This window comes from Bicyclus anynana, chromosome 26, assembly GCF_947172395.1.
Source record: "Bicyclus anynana chromosome 26, ilBicAnyn1.1, whole genome shotgun sequence".
Lineage (NCBI taxonomy): Eukaryota > Metazoa > Arthropoda > Insecta > Lepidoptera > Nymphalidae > Bicyclus > Bicyclus anynana.
In genome coordinates, this window is record NC_069108.1 from 3,700,650 (window position 1) to 3,719,131 (window position 18,482).

At 37.3% G+C, this 18,482-nt stretch overlaps 2 protein-coding genes across 2 annotated transcripts in view; one reads left to right on the forward strand and one right to left on the reverse strand.

Annotated features, from left to right (window-relative positions):
• Window positions 1-14,589, forward strand: part of LOC112053399 (lactase/phlorizin hydrolase-like) — a 36,067-nt gene extending 21,478 nt beyond the window's left edge. Inside the window, exons 10-15 of the mRNA XM_052889861.1 lie at window positions 6,023-6,150; window positions 7,923-8,352; window positions 9,701-9,886; window positions 12,387-12,492; window positions 13,283-13,524; window positions 14,427-14,589. Coding sequence (XP_052745821.1) covers window positions 6,023-6,150; window positions 7,923-8,352; window positions 9,701-9,886; window positions 12,387-12,492; window positions 13,283-13,524; window positions 14,427-14,589 — 1,255 coding nt within the window. The remainder of the gene's footprint in view (window positions 1-6,022; window positions 6,151-7,922; window positions 8,353-9,700; window positions 9,887-12,386; window positions 12,493-13,282; window positions 13,525-14,426) is intronic.
• Window positions 1-18,482, reverse strand: part of LOC112053404 (Kv channel-interacting protein 1) — a 133,868-nt gene that overhangs the window by 74,093 nt on the left and 41,293 nt on the right. The window lies entirely within an intron of this gene.

An 18,482-nucleotide genomic window follows, 5' to 3' on the forward strand; every position in this document is an offset into this window, starting at 1 on the left:
GAAGTTTTATTTATGATATTGTCAATTACAAGTGAAATAATGGTTATGATTGGCACATATTTTAATTTCGAAAGCAAGAACCGCGCTCGCTCTACGCGCAAGACCGCCTACACGCATCGCAATGTGCGAGTTTTTTTTTCTGATTGTGTAAGTGCCGTAGGCTCCATATGGGACCTCAGCGGCGTCAACGGGGGGTTTGGGATAGCGCAAAAGCATCGCCTGATGGGACCCGAAGGCAGAGGCAGAGTAGATGGGCGGAACGACTCCCTAAGGGCGTCTCTGAGTCTCGGACCTCAGGTTAGAGGGCCGTTTAGAAAGGGTGTTTTGGCCTGAGTGTATCAGTCCGGGCGCCCCCGAGATCGTGAGTTAAAAAGCCCACGTCTGGGTGACGTCAGATATCGGGGACCTCGTCAATCGTCAAAAAGACGCTGTGTAGCTTGTGTTTGTGTTGCCTGGGAAGCATTGTCGTTCGTTTTATCGTCAGGATTGTAAAGGACAGCGCTGGTATCGGCTGCGCTTGCTCTGCCTCGACCACTGTAATCTTTGGCCTTGACTGCCACAACGAGCCCGACCTGTGTGCCTAATGGCAGTTTACATACTGTTAATTAGTTGTTGTCTCTGCTATCGCGTAAACGTTAAAGTGAATTTTATCATGATACGCTAACTGATATTATGATGATGATGATATAAAACAAAATCCTACTAATATTATAAACGCGAAAGTTTGTGTGTTTGGATATATTATACTGCAATTTTAATGCAATAATCCTTACTATGTTTGAAAGTATAATCCTGAAAAAGTCGTATAATAAAAATAAACTGCAACATGATTTATGAAATGTAATTTTCATAAAACCAGCCAAGCGCGCACCGGGCCTCGCGGTAAGGTTCCGCAGTTGTAAGTAACCTGGTTCTGCTTCAAATGGTCTATTACAACTTTCAATTTTAATTCCTACTTAACTGTGATAGTTTTTCTTTTAGTTACATTATATCTTTACGTTTCAGGGAGTGCACTTTGAACTGAGACAGTGTCGATTACATACTCAATGTTTACCCGTGCATAAGACAAAATTTTATAAACATTCTTTCGTTGTGCAAGGCGTTAAGTTATGGAACGCTCTCCCTTTACAATAGCTCCCTCTCTCTCTCTCTCTCTCTCCCTATACAGCAATCAAATACACTGGACATTTTTAAAAATGCTGTAAAGACTATCTGTATCTATTATTTCTCTTCAATATAATGTATTTATTTGTATATTTTGATATGTATTTTATTCATTATATGACGGGCGCGTGGCGCAGTGGGTAGTGACCCTGATTCCTGCATCCACGGCCGTGGGTTCGATTCCCACAACTGGAAAATATTTGTGTGATGAGCATGGGTTCTTTCCAGTGTCTGTGTGTATTTATACATTATATAAGTATTTATATGTAGTTTATAATTGTATATGAATATTATAATATCAACTATCTTAGCACCCATAACACAAGCTACTCTGTACGCTTACTTTGGGGCTAGATAGTTATGTGTATTGTTTAAGTATATTTATTTATAATTATTTATTATTGTAGGTATTTGTGTAATATAGTTTATGTATTAAGATGTAAATTATTTGTATGTATGTATATTACTAATACTATGGTTGTTTTTGTTTTACGCCACCTGCTGATGTCCTTAAGTTTTCCTAAACCGAAGGTTTCCTGGAAGAAATCGCTACTTAGCGATAAGGCCGCCTTTTTGTATGCTGATTATCTTCTTAATATGGTTTTATTTCACTTGTATTTGTCTTTGTGGGCCTCATAAGAAGGCTAAGAGTCACACAACGGGCGATGGAACGAGCTATGTTAGGAGTATCTCTGCGTGATCGAATCAGAAATGAGGAGATCCGCAGAAGAACCAAAGTCATTGACATAGCTCAACGAGTTGCGAAGCTGAAGTGGCAATGGGCGGGGCACATAGTTCGAAGAGCCGATGGACGTTGGGGTCCCAAAGTGCTGGAATGGCGACCCCGCACTAGTAAGCGCAGTGTTGGCCGACCCCCCACCAGGTGGACTGACGACATCAAGCGAGTCGCAGGGATTCGCTGGATGCAGGCGGCTCAGTATCGTGATGTTTGGAAGTCCCTACAAAAGGCCTATGTCCTGCAGTGGACGTCTATCGGCTGATATGATGATGATGATGTCTTTGTGGTGTGCAAATAAAGTATATATATCTATATATCCATTTATATCACACTAATATTATTTAACTACGTTCAGCAGGGTTATTTTGTTCTATCGATCGGTCGCTTGCACATTCGTATAAAGTGTACTTTGTTGACTATGGAACCCTAAAAATCTTATGTTTGTCTTTCAGTTACTACGGTATTAAGACTTTGGTCTGTTTAATTTTTAGTACGTTATCACATTATCTTAAATACAGTAGGTATACAAATAATTTTCAGAATTAATTATATCTTTTTTTTATTGGTATTACTTTATATGCAATGGCGGTGAGCGGTTCTCTGTAAGTTTCATCATTATCATTATCATCAGACTGTTTTAACGGCCCATTATAGGTTATTTTTTATTCTTTACAAGTTACCATTTTACTACAATCTCACCTGCGGCCTTAGCCAAGTTGAAATGCTTGTAATCTAAACGATGACGAAGATTGTCTACGCTTCGACTCACGTCGGTCGCTCATTTTAAAGAAATAACATAATAAATTGTCTATGGTTAGCGTTTTTATAATAAATGTCAAAACACGCCAAGGTCACTGTGGTGACATCACGCGCCGTAAATTTAAAAGTTGTCTAGTATTTAGTGAGTGAAATAAATTGAAAATAAGGCATATCATCTCTTCATTATCTATACTAATATTATAAAGCTGAAGAGTTTGTCTGTTTGTTTGATTGAACGCGCTAATCTCAGGAACTACTGGTCCGATTTGAAAAATTCTTTCAGGGTTAGATAGCCCATTTATCGAGGAAGGTTATAGGCTATATATTATCCCCGTATTCCTTCGGGGACGGGAACCACACGAGTGAAACCGCGCGGCGTCAGCTAGTTATTGATAATCCTATTATTATTTAATATTACAATAATACCATTTTTACGGTTAAAATGGTTATTTTAATTAAATGTTATAAATATAATGAACTTATATGAAGAGGAAATTGTAGACGAATACGTCATATACCTAGGACATATGATCCAGTTAGGTAGGTCCACTTTCGAGAAAGAGGTGAACCGCCGAATCCAACTCGGCTGGGCTGCATTCAGGAAACTTCGCGACATCTTTTCGTCCGAAATTCCTCAGTGCCTGAAGACAAAAGTCTTCGAACAGTGTGTGTTGCCAGTGATGACCTATGGTTCCGAGACTTGGAGGCTAACTATGGGCCTCATAAGAAGGCTCAGAAGGCCCGATGGATGTTGGGGTCCCATGGTGCTGGAATGGCGACCCCGCACTAGTAAGCGTGTTAGTCGACCCCCCCACCAGGTGGACTGACGACATCAAGCGAGTCGCAGAGATTCGCTGGATGCAGGTGGCTCAGTATCGTGATGTCCCTACAAAAGGCCTATGTCCTGCAGTGGACGTCCATCGGCTGATATGATGATGATGATGAAGGGTACAGCGCCATCTATCGAAGCGCTGTAACCTGCCTAGGTTCAGCGCCATCTATCGAGCTTTCCCCCTTATATGGAGCGGATATGGGGCTTAAACCAACCACACTTCTTCGATGTAGGTTGGCGGGCGTTGGATGATGTTGTTACTAGAATATGAAGCGGAGGTTGAGCAAGAGTGTTTTTAAGTGATTTTCTCGGTGGTCTCGATCAAAAGTTTTTTATAAGGTTGCCTTTGCTTTCATCATCATCGTCAACCCATATTCGGCTCACTGCTGAGCTCGTGTCTCCTCTCAAAATGAGAGGGGCTAGAAGGGTTAATGGTCCACCACGCCGCCACAATGCTAATTGGCAGACTTCACACATGCAGAGAATTAAGAAAATTCTCTGGTATACAGGTTTCCTCACGATGTTCTTCCTTCAACGATTGAGACACGTGATATTTAATATCCTATAATGCATACAACTGAACAGATTGACAATTTAACGTTTTCACTTCTGATAGATTATTAAAATATACCGAAAATTAACACGTTAAATTAAGTAATCAGAGGGCCTAGTGGCAGTTTGATACTGTTACTATCACGTAACGTAAACGCGAATTTCTAAGGAATTGAAACAGCGCCATCTAGTGGCACTACTGCACAACTGTTTCAATTCCATATAAATTTGCGTTTACGTCAACGTGATAGTCACAGTATGAAAATATTGAAAACTCCCACTAGGCACACTGTTCACAATATGACGGTGTCACGAGTGAGATTACAAACAAACGTATTTTACAATTTAACGATAACATATATACACTGTAACTATACCTACTTATATTATAAAGATGAAAGATTTGATTGTTTGTTTGCATTGAATAGGCTCTGGAACTACTTTATTTATTTTTTATTTATTTATACTTTATTGTACAAAACAAAAACAAAAACAAAGAAAACAAAATAAAACATAGTAGACAAGTATGTGCAAAGGCGGTCTTATTGCTTATAGCAATATCTACCAGACAACCTTTGGATAAGGGGATTAATGTAATTAGATGCGGGATAGTGCAACAAAAAAAAGAAAAATTATATAATAATAAAAATTACATTTATATATACTACATGTATAAATATAAAATATACATAATAAATAATAAAATAAATAAATACTACTGAACCAATTTGAAAAATTCTTTCACTGTTTGCTACACTACCCCCAGTGTTATAAGCTATATTTTATCCCAGTATTCATACGGGAACGGTAACACGCGGGTCAAACCGCGTGGCGTTTGCTAATAATATTATTTTCACTACTCTTGCTCAAAAACACTGTCATATTACCACTCCACAGCGGGGCTAAACAAGCTTATTAGCTCCTAGAGGCTAAAGTAATTTTTTTTTATTAATTATTGTCTGTTACGAGTAATAGCCAAGCACTAGCCTACTATAAAACGGAGGAGGTTTTATTCGAAAATAGAATTGTTATAGGTAAGGCCCTGATTGTTTTGAAAAATAAATAAAAAACTTTAATTGGAATGAAATGCAGCGTTCTTGTCTGTGGAATGCGTTCATTTTTTTATTTAATTTTTAATGAGTTGCGAATAGAGCGAGATTTGAAGACATGGGACATCCTGTACGGTGTGATACCTTTGCCTTTTTCTCATGTGAAAGAAAAATAAAATTAAAAAGCGAGAAGGAATTTAAAAAACAATTATACACACTTGATTTTTTTAAGAAATTCATTGTAAATTTGTGACCGTAACTTACATATTTTTCAACATTAATTGTTAATGTTGTCTTCATCTAGTGATCTAGAGTGTCTAGGATGGTGATCCTAATTTGGAGATGGATAAAATTTTTAATCTGTTACCATCAAAGTCGAGACGCATTTACTTAAATACCTACCTAGGTAAAGTGGAGAAAACAACAACGAATGGATTCACTTACGAAAGGAGTTTTTTAAACTATTATCTCCCGCGTTTACCTCACATACTCATTATTCATCTTCACAGTAGTCGGAAATTATGTTACCGGGTAAAAGCACCTTTTTAATATCCAAAATTGTAGACTTTGCACATTTAATTTTCAATTAAAATAAATCATTGAATATTGTACTAAACTATTTTATTTTCTCGCAATCGTAGTGAAAAGCCAAGTGTAACACGTGGGGCTAAACCCATTATAAACTATTTATTTATATTTTACTATCTATTTAGCTACCTAAAAATACCTCGTATATAATGGGTCTTTTTAGCCCCTTGTATAACAATCTACTATTGAAAATTCTTTTACCACAAGTAAACCACTATATTTGTGAATGCTTTATCCCCGTATTCTAACGGGAACGGGAATTAGGCGGTTGAAACCGCGGGGAGTCTGCTAGAATAATACGAGGACTTGCAGATTTTGTACACTATTTCATTGTTTCAGAATATTTCTATGTGTACTCGTTTCCCTGGTACGCTGCGGCGCCCGCATAGTACGCAAGTTCCCGGAGGGGTTCTCGTTCGGTGCAGCCACCTCCTCGTATCAGATCGAAGGGGGTTGGAATGCTGATGGTGAGTTATCAAATGAATTGCCATGTGGGTCCAAAATCAAAAATCAAAATTTTTTTTTATTTATTGGCTGATTTCAGTCTCTACTTTCAGTACCTAGTGTAAAAGGCATCTCAGAAATGGTTAATTAAATAAAAATCATTATATTACTATCACAGATTTAGCAAAAAGGACTACTAGCGCCATCTAGAATATATAATAAAACTGTAACAGGTACATTTTTTACATTCTGTACATTGAAGATATTTTGAAAATTTTTGTCGGGGGGCATTCGATGTAATCGATACTGAAGCTAAAAATATTTTTTTTTTGAAAAAAAAAATTCAAAAATCATTTATTTCAAGTAGGCTCAGTTTACAAGCACTTTTGACACGTCAGTTGACTATTTGTAAAGATTCTACCACCGGTTCGGAAGGCAGGTTCTGCTGAGAAGATACCGGCAAGAAACTCAACAGTTGCCCTTTTGAAAAAGTCATATAGTATTATAATTTACAATTGATAACAATTACAATTTCTTATAGTTTTATTTCCTGTGTGAATTTGGAAGCTAATCCAATGGCCTCCAAGCGCCTCAATGTTGTAGTAACCTCGACTAAGTAAATGTTTTTTAACACATTGCTTAAAGCTACGCACATCCAGGTCCATCACAGTCTTGGGAATCTTGTTATAGAAGAGTACACCCAAACCTACAAAAGATTTTTTTACTCTTTGGAGACGACTCGGAGACGACGGTCCATTGATTAGCCTATGTTGTTACGGATCACTAGGTGCTGGGTTAAGCCCATATATAAAATACAATAAGAGTTATCCACCCTAACATATTTTTCTATACTCCCAAAACGGTTCGTAATACTTAAAAGGCAATTTGAACTTTAATACTATACCATAAAATTCAAGTGTTAGTGCAAAAGTTCGTGTAGAGGTAGGGGTAGCTTGGGTAGTAGGAGTAGGTTAGGGTAGGTGTAGGGTGGGAATAGGGTAAGGTAGAGTAGGGCAGGTGTAGGGTGGGAGTAGAATAGAATAGGGGTAGGGAATGATTCAAGGCGAAACTTGACCGGGTCCGGTAGTTTCAGATAAAATTATCCCGGAGTTGGGAAGTTGGTGGTATTACATACCCGTGTCTTGGAGAGCACGTTAATCCGCCGTCCCGGCCACTATAACATTATCACCCTGAGCTCGCCAACCTTGGTTGGAACAGAGTGGTGGGTTGAGGGATCAAAAACAATATGACCACTCTTATAATGTGGGAGGCGGCATGTGGAGCTAATGCTAACATGAAGAAATACCTCCGTGGCGCAGTGGTATGCGTGATGGATTTACAAAACGGAGGTCCTGGGTTCGATCCCCGGCTGGGCAGATTGAGATTTTCTTAATTTGTCCAGGTCTGGCTGGTGGGAGGCTTCGGCCGTGGCTAGTTACCACCCTACCGGCAAAGACGTACCGCCAAGCGATTTAGCGTTCCGGTACGATGCCGTGTAGAAACCGAAAGGGGTGTGGATTTTCATCCTCCTCCTAACAAGTTAGCCCGCTTCCATCTTAGACTGCATCATCACTTACCATCAGGTGAGATTGTAGTCAAGGGCTAACTTGTAAAGAATAAAAAAAAAAAAAAAAAAAAAAAAAAAAAAATAGGAAAATTTCAACCCATGGCGGTACTGAGGTGAAAAGAAATATGTCTATTTCTTTTCACTTCAGTACCACTGGTCCTACAGTGGGCTGTTAAATAGGCTGATAATGATAAAATGTTCAATGTTTATAAATCCAATGTATTGCAGGAAAGTCAGAAAACATTTGGGACCGTTTCGTCCACACACGACCGGAACTCATCCAAGACAGATCAACTGGAGACATCGCAGCCGACTCCTACTATCTATATAAACGAGACGTTGAAATGTTGAGAGAACTCGGCGTGGACTACTACAGATTCTCAATATCCTGGTCCAGAATACTTCCCACCGGTTTCCCGGACAAAATCAACCCAGCCGGTGTCCAGTATTATAACAATTTGATCGACGAACTGCTTAAATACAACATCAAACCAATGGTCACGATCTACCACGAGGACCTCCCTCAAAAACTCCAAGATGTGGGAGGATGGAGCAACCCAGAAATAACTAATTGGTTCAGTGATTACGCAAATACAGTTTTTAAATTATTCGGTGACAGAGTTAAATACTTTATCACTATAAATGAGCCGTGGCAACTCTGTTACTTTGGTTATGGTCAGGATGTGTTGGCTCCAGCGGTATACATTAAAGGTGTGTCAGAGTATCTGTGTGCCAAGAACACGTTGGTAGCTCATGCGAAGGCATACCACGTCTATGATGAAGAGTTCCGTGCGTCGCAGAAGGGCAATGTATCCATTACCCTGGACTGCGAGTGTTACTTGCCAGCTACTGATAGTGAAGACGACGTGGCAGCAGTTCGCGACGCTATCCAATTTAATGTAAGTATTTTTAACAGAGGAAGTTCTCCATTCGTCAGAATCTTTTCGCCGATTAGAAGACGCCTGAACCGATTTGGATATTTCTTTTTTCGTTTGAAGGGGTATGCTCCCCAGGTGGTTTGTTATTTTGTCAGGATCTGATCTGATGGGAGTCTGGAGAAATTAAGTTTTTCTAGATCCGGTTATGGTCAGGATTTATTGGCTCCTACGGTATACATTAAAAATCTGTCAGAGTATTTGTGAGCCAAGAATATGCTGATACTGGTAGCTTATGCGGAAGCACACCACGTCAAGGGAACCGTATTAAGTCGGGAAACGTGGCAGCAGCTCGCGATGCTACCCAATTTAATGTTAGTGTTTTTATTATTTCTAAATGGTCAACTACATCCAAAATCTCTATAAAAACAATCCTGTGATAATCTTAATTGCACTCAATGTCGACATTTGGAAACGCAACGGATTTAAGAGCTAGTGGTAAGGCTGGGTAGAATAGAAGAAGTGCAGTGACAAGTTTGCAACTTGCCTCAAGTGCCTACCCAAAAATATCGATCAGTGTGCCTAGTCGGAGTTTTCATACTGTTACGGTCGCGTAAACGTAAACGCGAAATTGTAAGGAATTGAAACAGCGCCATCTAGTGGCATCGAAAGACAGCAAAATTAGTTAGTATGAGTTTACGCCGTTACTGTCGAAAATTCGTACGTTAACGCGATGAACGTTACGTCATTCTTTTTTTGGTTGATTTATATTACAAAGTGCATAGACAGAAAAAGTTATAGACGGATAGATAGCTATCGTCAAAATCGTATAACAATCGGAAAAATAATTAGTCGTCTATTTTTTTATCTGTCTTTGTGTGCGTATTCATAAACTTCGTTTACAAACGAGCAAACTCTACGTAACGTGAAAAGCTAAATAGGACTCGTACTCAGGCTGCTAACATAAACTGTAAAGTTAACGTGTAGTCGATTTACGCGACGGTGCCGTCGTCGATTGCATTTGGTAAACTCCGACTAAGCACTCTGCTCTCGAACCAAAACCAAAGGGAATCCAGATCCTCTCATAGTAGTTTAGGGTTTCAAAATTTATTACGTGCGACAGGTACTACAATATGCGTGGCCGATTTTTTCTGAAACTGGAGACTTCCCGCTGGAATTGAAGAAGAGGATAGCAGCGAGGAGCGCGGAGCAGGGTTTCCCAAGGTCCAGGCTACCGGAGTTCACACCAGAGGAAATTGAGCTCGTGAGAGGATCATCAGACTTCTTTAGTCTGAACCACTACCAAACTTATAATGTGTACAGTACTTACAGTAACACCTTTGGTCAATTTAGTGGTGTAATACATTAAATGTGTATGGTCCTATAGGCCCTAAATGCGACACAAGACAAGTTAACCAATAGCGGGCTAAACGCGAAACTCGGTTTCGTTGCGTTGGGACGAATAAAAATTTTAATAAAAAAAATACAACCGACTTCAAAACCTAAAAACGTACCCACTAAACTAAAAAGCGAAAAATAACATCGTAATATGTTCTACCTGCTGATCAGTATGAAGGCGGTGCTAAGCCGGTGATGTATTAATTCAAGCCATGTGAGCATATCTTATAGATTTAGATTTTGCAGACAATGTTGTTTCATGTGGTCCTGTCAGAAATGGCTTAAATTAAGACAACACCGGCTAAGCACCGACTTCATACTGATCAGCAGGTAGAACATATTATGATGTTATTTTTCGCTTTTTAGTTTAGTGGGTACGTTTTTAGGTTTTGAAGTCGGTTGTATTTTTTTTATTAAAATTTTTATTATTTTTCAATTTTTAGTGTAAAATTTCATCTCAAACGAATACATCAGACTCCTAATGACAGTCACAACCCATCTTGGTACAAAATTCTCAGCAATACAAATTAATCAAGCCCAAGCACAAGGTAGCTACCGTAAACCGTCAAGGGGTTCCCTTCATTGACCTTGGTCTTCATCATCAGACCCCTAATAACAAACACAACTCATCTAGGTAGAAAGTTCTCAGCAATACGAATTAATCAAGGCCAAACACAAGGTAGTTACTGTTAACTGTTAAGGAGTTCCCTTAATTGTCCTTGGTCTTCATCACCAAACCCCTAAATGACAGTCACAACCTATCTATGTGGAAAGTTCTCATTAAGACAAATTAATCAAGCCCAAACACAAGGTAACTGCTGTAAATCGCCAAGGAGTTCCCTCGTCTGTTTTATGACTCCATCATCAGATCGATTTTAAACCTTCATAATTTTGTATTTCTTAAAGGCACTAAATGGAAAAGTTCACGAACACACTAGATACCGATATAATTTTTGAAAGTTCCCCTCAATTTCTCCAGGATTCCATCATCAGATCTTATCATAATGGCAATGGGACCAAATGGGGACTATACCGTTTCAAACAAAAAAAGAATTTTTGAAATCGGTCCAGGCGTCTTTGAGTAATCGGTGTACATACATAAAAAAAAAAAAAAATACCGACCGAATTGAGAACCTCCTCCTTTTTGAAGTCGGTTAAAAAGAAAGCGATATTTGCGGTTCGGCTGCTATTGGTCGATTAGTCTTCACAAGATATCGTGGCGCGCATGTTTGGTCTACTGGCTCCTGGGTCTAAGCAGAAATACTGAGCATTTCTTTCTTTTAAGTCAGTAAAAATTCTCTACCTGACAACGAAGGCTGCGAATTTTTCTAAAAATGTTGTGGAAGGAGGAAAGTTCAATATTTCTCAGCCATACCTATGAGTCAACCCAGGATCTTGACCTCAGTATACAGAATGCAGAGGTTTTTCCCGGTACTATCATACTGTTTCCTTGGCAATTACCTGTCATGGGACAAAAAATACCCAGGATCTTTTGATCCAAAATCATACTGGCTAACCATTGCTCAACGAGGCAGTCTTGAATCAGGGTTTATTGGTCATAAATAAAAGGTAATCATTTTTTTTATTTATTTATATAAAGCACGCCAACAATACACATATTAAACGTTAAAACATAAAATAACACATATTAAAGAATTCTGATATGCATATAAACAATAGGCGCACATAACATTTATATAATTATATGTCAACACTTAACTAATTATAATATGTCAAATTTATAGGAAGGATTAAATGTCATGACATCATGGAAAATATTATCTACACTAATATTATAAACAGGTTAAGCTTGTGGTGTTGTAGGGGGATATCTCTGGATCTACTGAAACGATTTTGAAAATTCTTATACCACTAGAAGGCCACGTTATTTGTGAAAGTCCTAGGCTATATTTTATCTCCGTATTCTTACGGGAATGGGATAAAACCGCAGGGCGTCGGCTACTTTTTGTTATCGCCGTTTAGTGTTGGAAATAGTAGTCTGTGACGGATATGACGTCGCACGATCTCGTGTTGGGTGTTGGTTTCAGTGTGCTCGTGGCGTTCGAACCACATCTATTGTTGTGTAATTCTTTATGGGTTACTTGGGATAGGCGGGGAGAGTGACTTGAGTGGAAATGGGAGTGTTTGATATCAGTCAAAGGTACCTTTAACCCTACACACATCGTTCGCAAGTACGTGACTTCACTCAAGGTCATTCTCTGCCATTCTAGGGTCTTATTTTGGTTACAGTTTGATTTGTTAATTAAGTTGTCCTGACAAGTGTTGTGAATCATAACCTTTGTTCGACATTAGTTTTCTTATATTTATAATCACCTTTGAGTCCTATAATATTTTATATAAAGAAACGTTAAGAAGTCTCTGAAGTCACAGGCGTTTCGAAGTCATAACTTTTTCGCAGGAACTCAAGCGTGCCGCTATACGATGTACCGTCGTTTGATGATGATTTACGTGTGGCGTACTACCAATCGCAAGGATGGTTTACTGGCAATAACAGTATATCTGTGGTACGTTTTTTTTTACATTGAATAGGCCAGAGTTTGGCTTTTTCTTTTTGATTGTGTAAGAGCCGTAGACTCCTTAGTGGGAATTCAGCGGCGTCACCGGCACGTTTATATGAGCGCAGAAGCATCGCCTGATCGGGCCCGAAGGCTGAATCAGATAAGATGGGCGGAACGTCTCCTCTGTTATCAATTGATAGTAAATTGATGATGCAGCCGGATTAGAAGGTGCCTATTCAACCTCGACTTGAAGACACTTAATTTTAAGTTTTCGAATTTAATTAACACTCATTACATAACTTGACGTTTCAAAAATGCTTGTTAACTAAGACTAATCCTACCAATATTGTAATCGCGAAAGTTTGTATGGATGTTTGGATGTTTGTTACTCTTTAACGCAACTACTAAACCGATTTAGTTGAAATTTGGAATGGAAATAGATTTCACTCAGATTGGGAAAACAGGCTACTTTTTATTCCGGAAAAATCCATGTATAACGAGGGATTTGTGAAAAACTAAATTTCACGCGGACGAAGTCCGCTAATATTGAAATAAATTAACTTTGATTTTGACACGTTAAATGATTGCAAAATGGAAGCTGGAAGGGCATATCATAAATCTTATATTAGAACGTCCAGTAGGTACCGTAGTACCAAGAAGTCCCTTATAATTTCGCCATGGCCGTCTGTCAGGCCTGGCAGGTTAGGTAGTCAGGTTTTTTTTTATTATTGTCTTGTTACAGTAAGATACTGTCTGCCTATTTTATAAGTCTATGCTTATATATTATTACTTTTAGTACACGCCATGGGCTATCACAGAAGTCCTGAAAAGCATCAAGACTATGTTCAAGAACCCACCAGTAATGATTACTGAAAATGGATTAGGTTCTGAATTCCGCGGATTGGAAGATGATGACAGGGTGACTTTTCTCAGGGGATACCTGGGCGCTGTTCTAGATGCCATAGACAACGGCTCTGACGTCAGAGGATATACTGTATGGAGTTTGATGGATAATATGGAATGGAGTATAGGTTATACGTAAGTATTTATGACAGACTTTGACTAGTGAATGTTGAGATTGAAATCGCCCGGTAAATTTAAAAATATTTTTTTCACTACTCTTGCTCAAAAACATTGTCATATTACCACTCCACAGCGGCGCTAAACAATCATTTCAGCCTCTAGGGGCTAAAGTAATTTTGTTTTTAAATTTTTGTCTGTTACGAGTACTAGCCAAGTACTAGCCTACTTTATAACGAAGGAGGTTTTATTCGTAAATAGAATCATCGTAGGTAAGGCCTAAAGTAAAATACCTCGTTTAAAATGGGTTTTTTCAGTCCCTTGTATTACAATCTACTATTTTAAATACAACTGACTTCAAAACATTAATGTACCCAGGAAACTAAAAAGGGAATTGTTTTTTTATTTGCAAAATGTTGGAATAACTCAGTTTAATACTCGCAATTAAATTTTTATAGGTATTAGGTAGTAATGTTTCACACATTTGAAAAATCTAGGTTTTAGCAAACATTAGTAGTTCTTTTTTTTGCCAGTCGATTCCAGTATTTATACTTTATACTTTATCTTTCAGTAGCCGGATTCTGACATAGTTGATTGTAAACATGCGATTTTTGTATTTTTTCCGGTCTACAAAAAAATCTACAAAAACCTATTCAAAATATAATATCATTAGTTTTGATCTTTAAATAGTACATGATTGTTAAATAACATTATTTAAAAAGTAAAAAGACTAATTCTGTATTTTTTCATTATTTTCGCAGAAAATGATCAATATTCACTTGTTTTCTTGAATAGTTTGAAAACTATTTATTTCAATAATACAAAAATAATATATTTGACATCCTTTTAACAAGCTCTCTCATTTAATGTATCACATGATGTAGTTAGCAAGTTTTTTTTTTATTTTATTACTCTTTTAGAAAACATTTCGGCTTGTACGAGGTTGACTTCGAGAACACAAACCGCACCCGCACCCCGCGCAAGAGCGCCCACGTGTACCGCGAGTTACTGCGCTCGCGTAGTCTCGACCACCACTACGAGCCCGACCTGACGCAGCCGCTCACCATTGCACCCGGACACTGACGTCATGATACACTGACTGACTGATGATTTATAGAATATAATATAAAACATTTAGTTGAAGTTTTATTTGTGATATTGTCAATTACAAGTGAAATAATTTAAAGACTGAGTGTTAGTTTAAGATTGACACATATTTTAATTTCAAAAGCAAGAATCACACCCGCTCTCCGCGCAAGACCGCTCACCATAGCATCCGGTCACTGACGTCATAACTGTGTACTGTAAGCGGCTTCATAAACATGAGGATCTTGAATTAAAGTCCAACTTCTCTTGTATTTTTTTTTTTTTTTTTTTTATTGAGAAAGAATACAATAAGGAACTTAAGCTAACTTATCCTAATAACTATACAAATCATGCCCACGTAGAATGGTGGCAAGAATACTGGCTGCATTTCCGCGCTGGACAGCCAGGCTGATCCTTTGCGCAAAAAATGAGCCAGCCCTTCTGTCACCAGTCGAGGCAACAAGCCGCGGTGAAATAGTACGGAAAAATTTTTTGGCACTGCGACTCCATGGCCCAAAGGTCTCCACGGCAAAAGGTACAAATATGTAACTCTCTGTCAGAGAGGCATACTTGAGCCACTTACCGGTTACCTCTTGTATACATTTTTATTCTACCTTCACTTTAGGTACAATGGGGATGATGACTAGGTTTGAATATATTGATTTTTATGATATATTCGGGTAAATAAGGTCATTGTTAACTAAATTATACATGAAAAGCAAAGATTGACTGGATATTTGCGAAATAAATAAGATTATAAAATTTTTAAATCTATTAAAAATCTTTTATCGTAATTAGATGAAAGTTCATACAGTTTTAGCTTCCTTACATTAAATGTGACATTTTTAATACATGAATTATAAACATAAACGCACAAATAACAAAGATATTGGTAATTTTGTTTGAACGCCCATACAAATTAACCATCACTAAGTGCCTACGACGTCATTAGTTCGTGCCATATTGTATGGGGCGTTTTTCAGGGATCCGCGGCAGCGCCGCAAATCTGACCCTTTAAATCCCTGTAGCTCCGAAAGTAATGATCACAGATACCCTGTTACTTTTACAAAATTGCTTTACTATTAACATACTCTTAATTTATATACAATTTAAAAAACTGTCATCATCCCTATTCTCGAAATTGAGTATATCATGAAATCTCGTAAACATTAATTGCCGTATAATTTCGGCGAACTAGACGTATGTATAAATAATTCTTAATTAAATCGATAATCTAATTTCCGCGTTCACCATTTTCTATCTCCCATTTCCAACATTCCTCCTTCTTTTTTGTATGCAAAAAGGCAAAGGCATTACGCCGTACAGCCATAGAGTATAGCATATTAAAATTAAATACTCGGCCATACTGCCAGACGTGTCAATATTGTTTTTATTAATACCTTTTTATATAACAATATAATATTTCATATAAATTTAACTAGAACAATCACTTTTTATACAATTATATCTACGAAACCTTACATTACTGACCGAGATGATGTTGCCGACAGTGGCGTGCACACCATAGAAGCGAAAATGCCCTGCCTACCCTAAAAATCATAACAAACCTGTATTGCGATAGGATTTTTTATTTTGTACCTATAGTGCATACCCTAGTTAAAAACCCTGTGCACGCCACTGGATGCTGATGACTGGTTTGTAGAATCGACACTGACACAAACGCAACAAAATCAATCAGGAGTGGAGCCCATGTCGATGAAAAGTCGAAGGTGCATGCCCCGGACCGAATTCGAACCTACGACCTACAAAGCAGAAGTCATATCCACCGGGTTAACATTATACACTGCACCTTAAATCTTTCGGTTCAAAAACCTCGGACGACAGAGCTGTTTTTTCTCGTTTTAAAAAGAAAACCTCTTGGCTCGCAGTTCGCACAGCATGTAAAGCATTTTTAATGTTGCCAGTTCAAAAAGAGTTACGGTTGGAAATAAAAGGAGGTTAATAAAGAAAAGTGGCAATTCTTGCGATAGTATTTTATAAAGAATTCTTGTGTCACTTTTTTTTAAAAAAAAAAGACTGGGTCTGCAAATAAATATTAAATATTATAAATATAATAACATTTAGGAATTTGTCTGTTTGTGAAATATTAAGGTAAAAAATGGTAATTTATTTTAAGGTTATATTATTATTTTGTTATTAGAGATTATTTTTAAGAAGTTGTTCGCCACAGATTAAATAATAATAGGCAGATAAAGCGCACTGAACGCGGCAGTTATGTAGCCATTCCAAATTCAAAAACGAATACTTTCTCGAGGCAGTACGACACAAAGCCTTACATTGTTTTTCAATACTATTCAACATAAATGGCGTCTTATGTTTTTCACTCTTATGTCTTATGTTTAAAACTGTTAAAAAAAACTAAAAAAAATAAGATAGAGTATTTTTTTATAGCTATACTATAGAGCCGTGATAGCCCAGTGGATATGACCTCTGCCTCCGATTCCGGAGGGTGTGGGTTCGAATCCGGTCCGAAGCATGCACCTCCAACTTTTCAGTTGTGTGCATTTTAAGAAATTAAATATCACGTGTCTCAAACGGTGAAGGAAAACATCGTGAGGAAACCTGCATACCAGGGAATTTTCTTGATTCTCTGCGTGTGTGAAGTCTGCCAATCCGCATTGGGCCAGCATGGTGGACTATTGGCCTAACCCCTCTCATTCTGAGAGGAGACTCGAGCTCAGCAGTGAGTCGAATATGGGTTGATAATGATGATGATTTTTTTATAGGTATTGATTATTAGTCTATTATGATATCAATTTACGTTATTGTTATTAATGTTAAATCTTGAAATACAAATACCTATTTATAATTGTTTAAGCGGATGTCAAGGAGACGCGTGACGTTTGTTTTTTTATGGGTTTCACCTGATTGTGTAGACTCATTCTGTATCATTCTTTATTCTGTGATTTCAGTCTGAATTATTTATTAGCTCATCGTCTTACAAATAAATTTTTCCACGTGAAAAAGCTTCCATGAAAAAAGATATAACATTTAAAAACTTGTCATTTCACGTTACCGTTGACATGTTTAATTATTTAAAAAGGTCACTAATGAATGATGCTTAGCATTTCAGTCTTAATTATCAAGCTTATCATCTTGCAAATTAATTTTTCCGCACAGAAAAAAATCCATGTTAAAAAGATATACCTACATACAATGATGTTAAATACTGTTAGATGTGGTACTAATGAAAAATGAGGCGCTTAAAAAGAGGAAAGGACATGTCCCAATTTTGTATGGAGGTTGGGCCTTTATTCCGAGTGTCAACTAAGCAGAACAAATTATTTTTATCTTAAAGGAACATAAAATATAGGGCTTAAAACCTCAAATGAAAAAAAATTTGGAACCCGCATATTTTAATTATTAATTAAATAAAATGTATTTTTTTCATTAGCTGACAACATAAATTGAATACAGAATTTTTATCATGGCAACATGCTCGTAACTCACACTCTGACAGATTGTCAGTGATTTTCGCGTAGTCACGTTCGTTTATGGCGTTTTTAAAAGCAATTTAAGGAATTACTTTTTTATTTATTTATTTTATTTATTTATTAGGAAGCCAACGTTGTATACAAAAAACTTATGACTAATTAAACATAACATGCATTAAAAAGTAATATGCTACATTGTACACCCCACTTACAGGCTAACTTAACATGCGTTTATTTTAATACAATTCTTAATTTACCATTAAAAAAAAAAGAAACAAAAACTAAATCTACCTACCACTAAAAATAAAAAAAAGAAACTAAAAGAAAGAAAGAAAAAAAAAATGTAATTACAACAATAATAATGGGAATTAACAATAAGAAATTACATTTAAAACAAAAACAGAATGCATTTAAAGTACATTATTCATCGACATA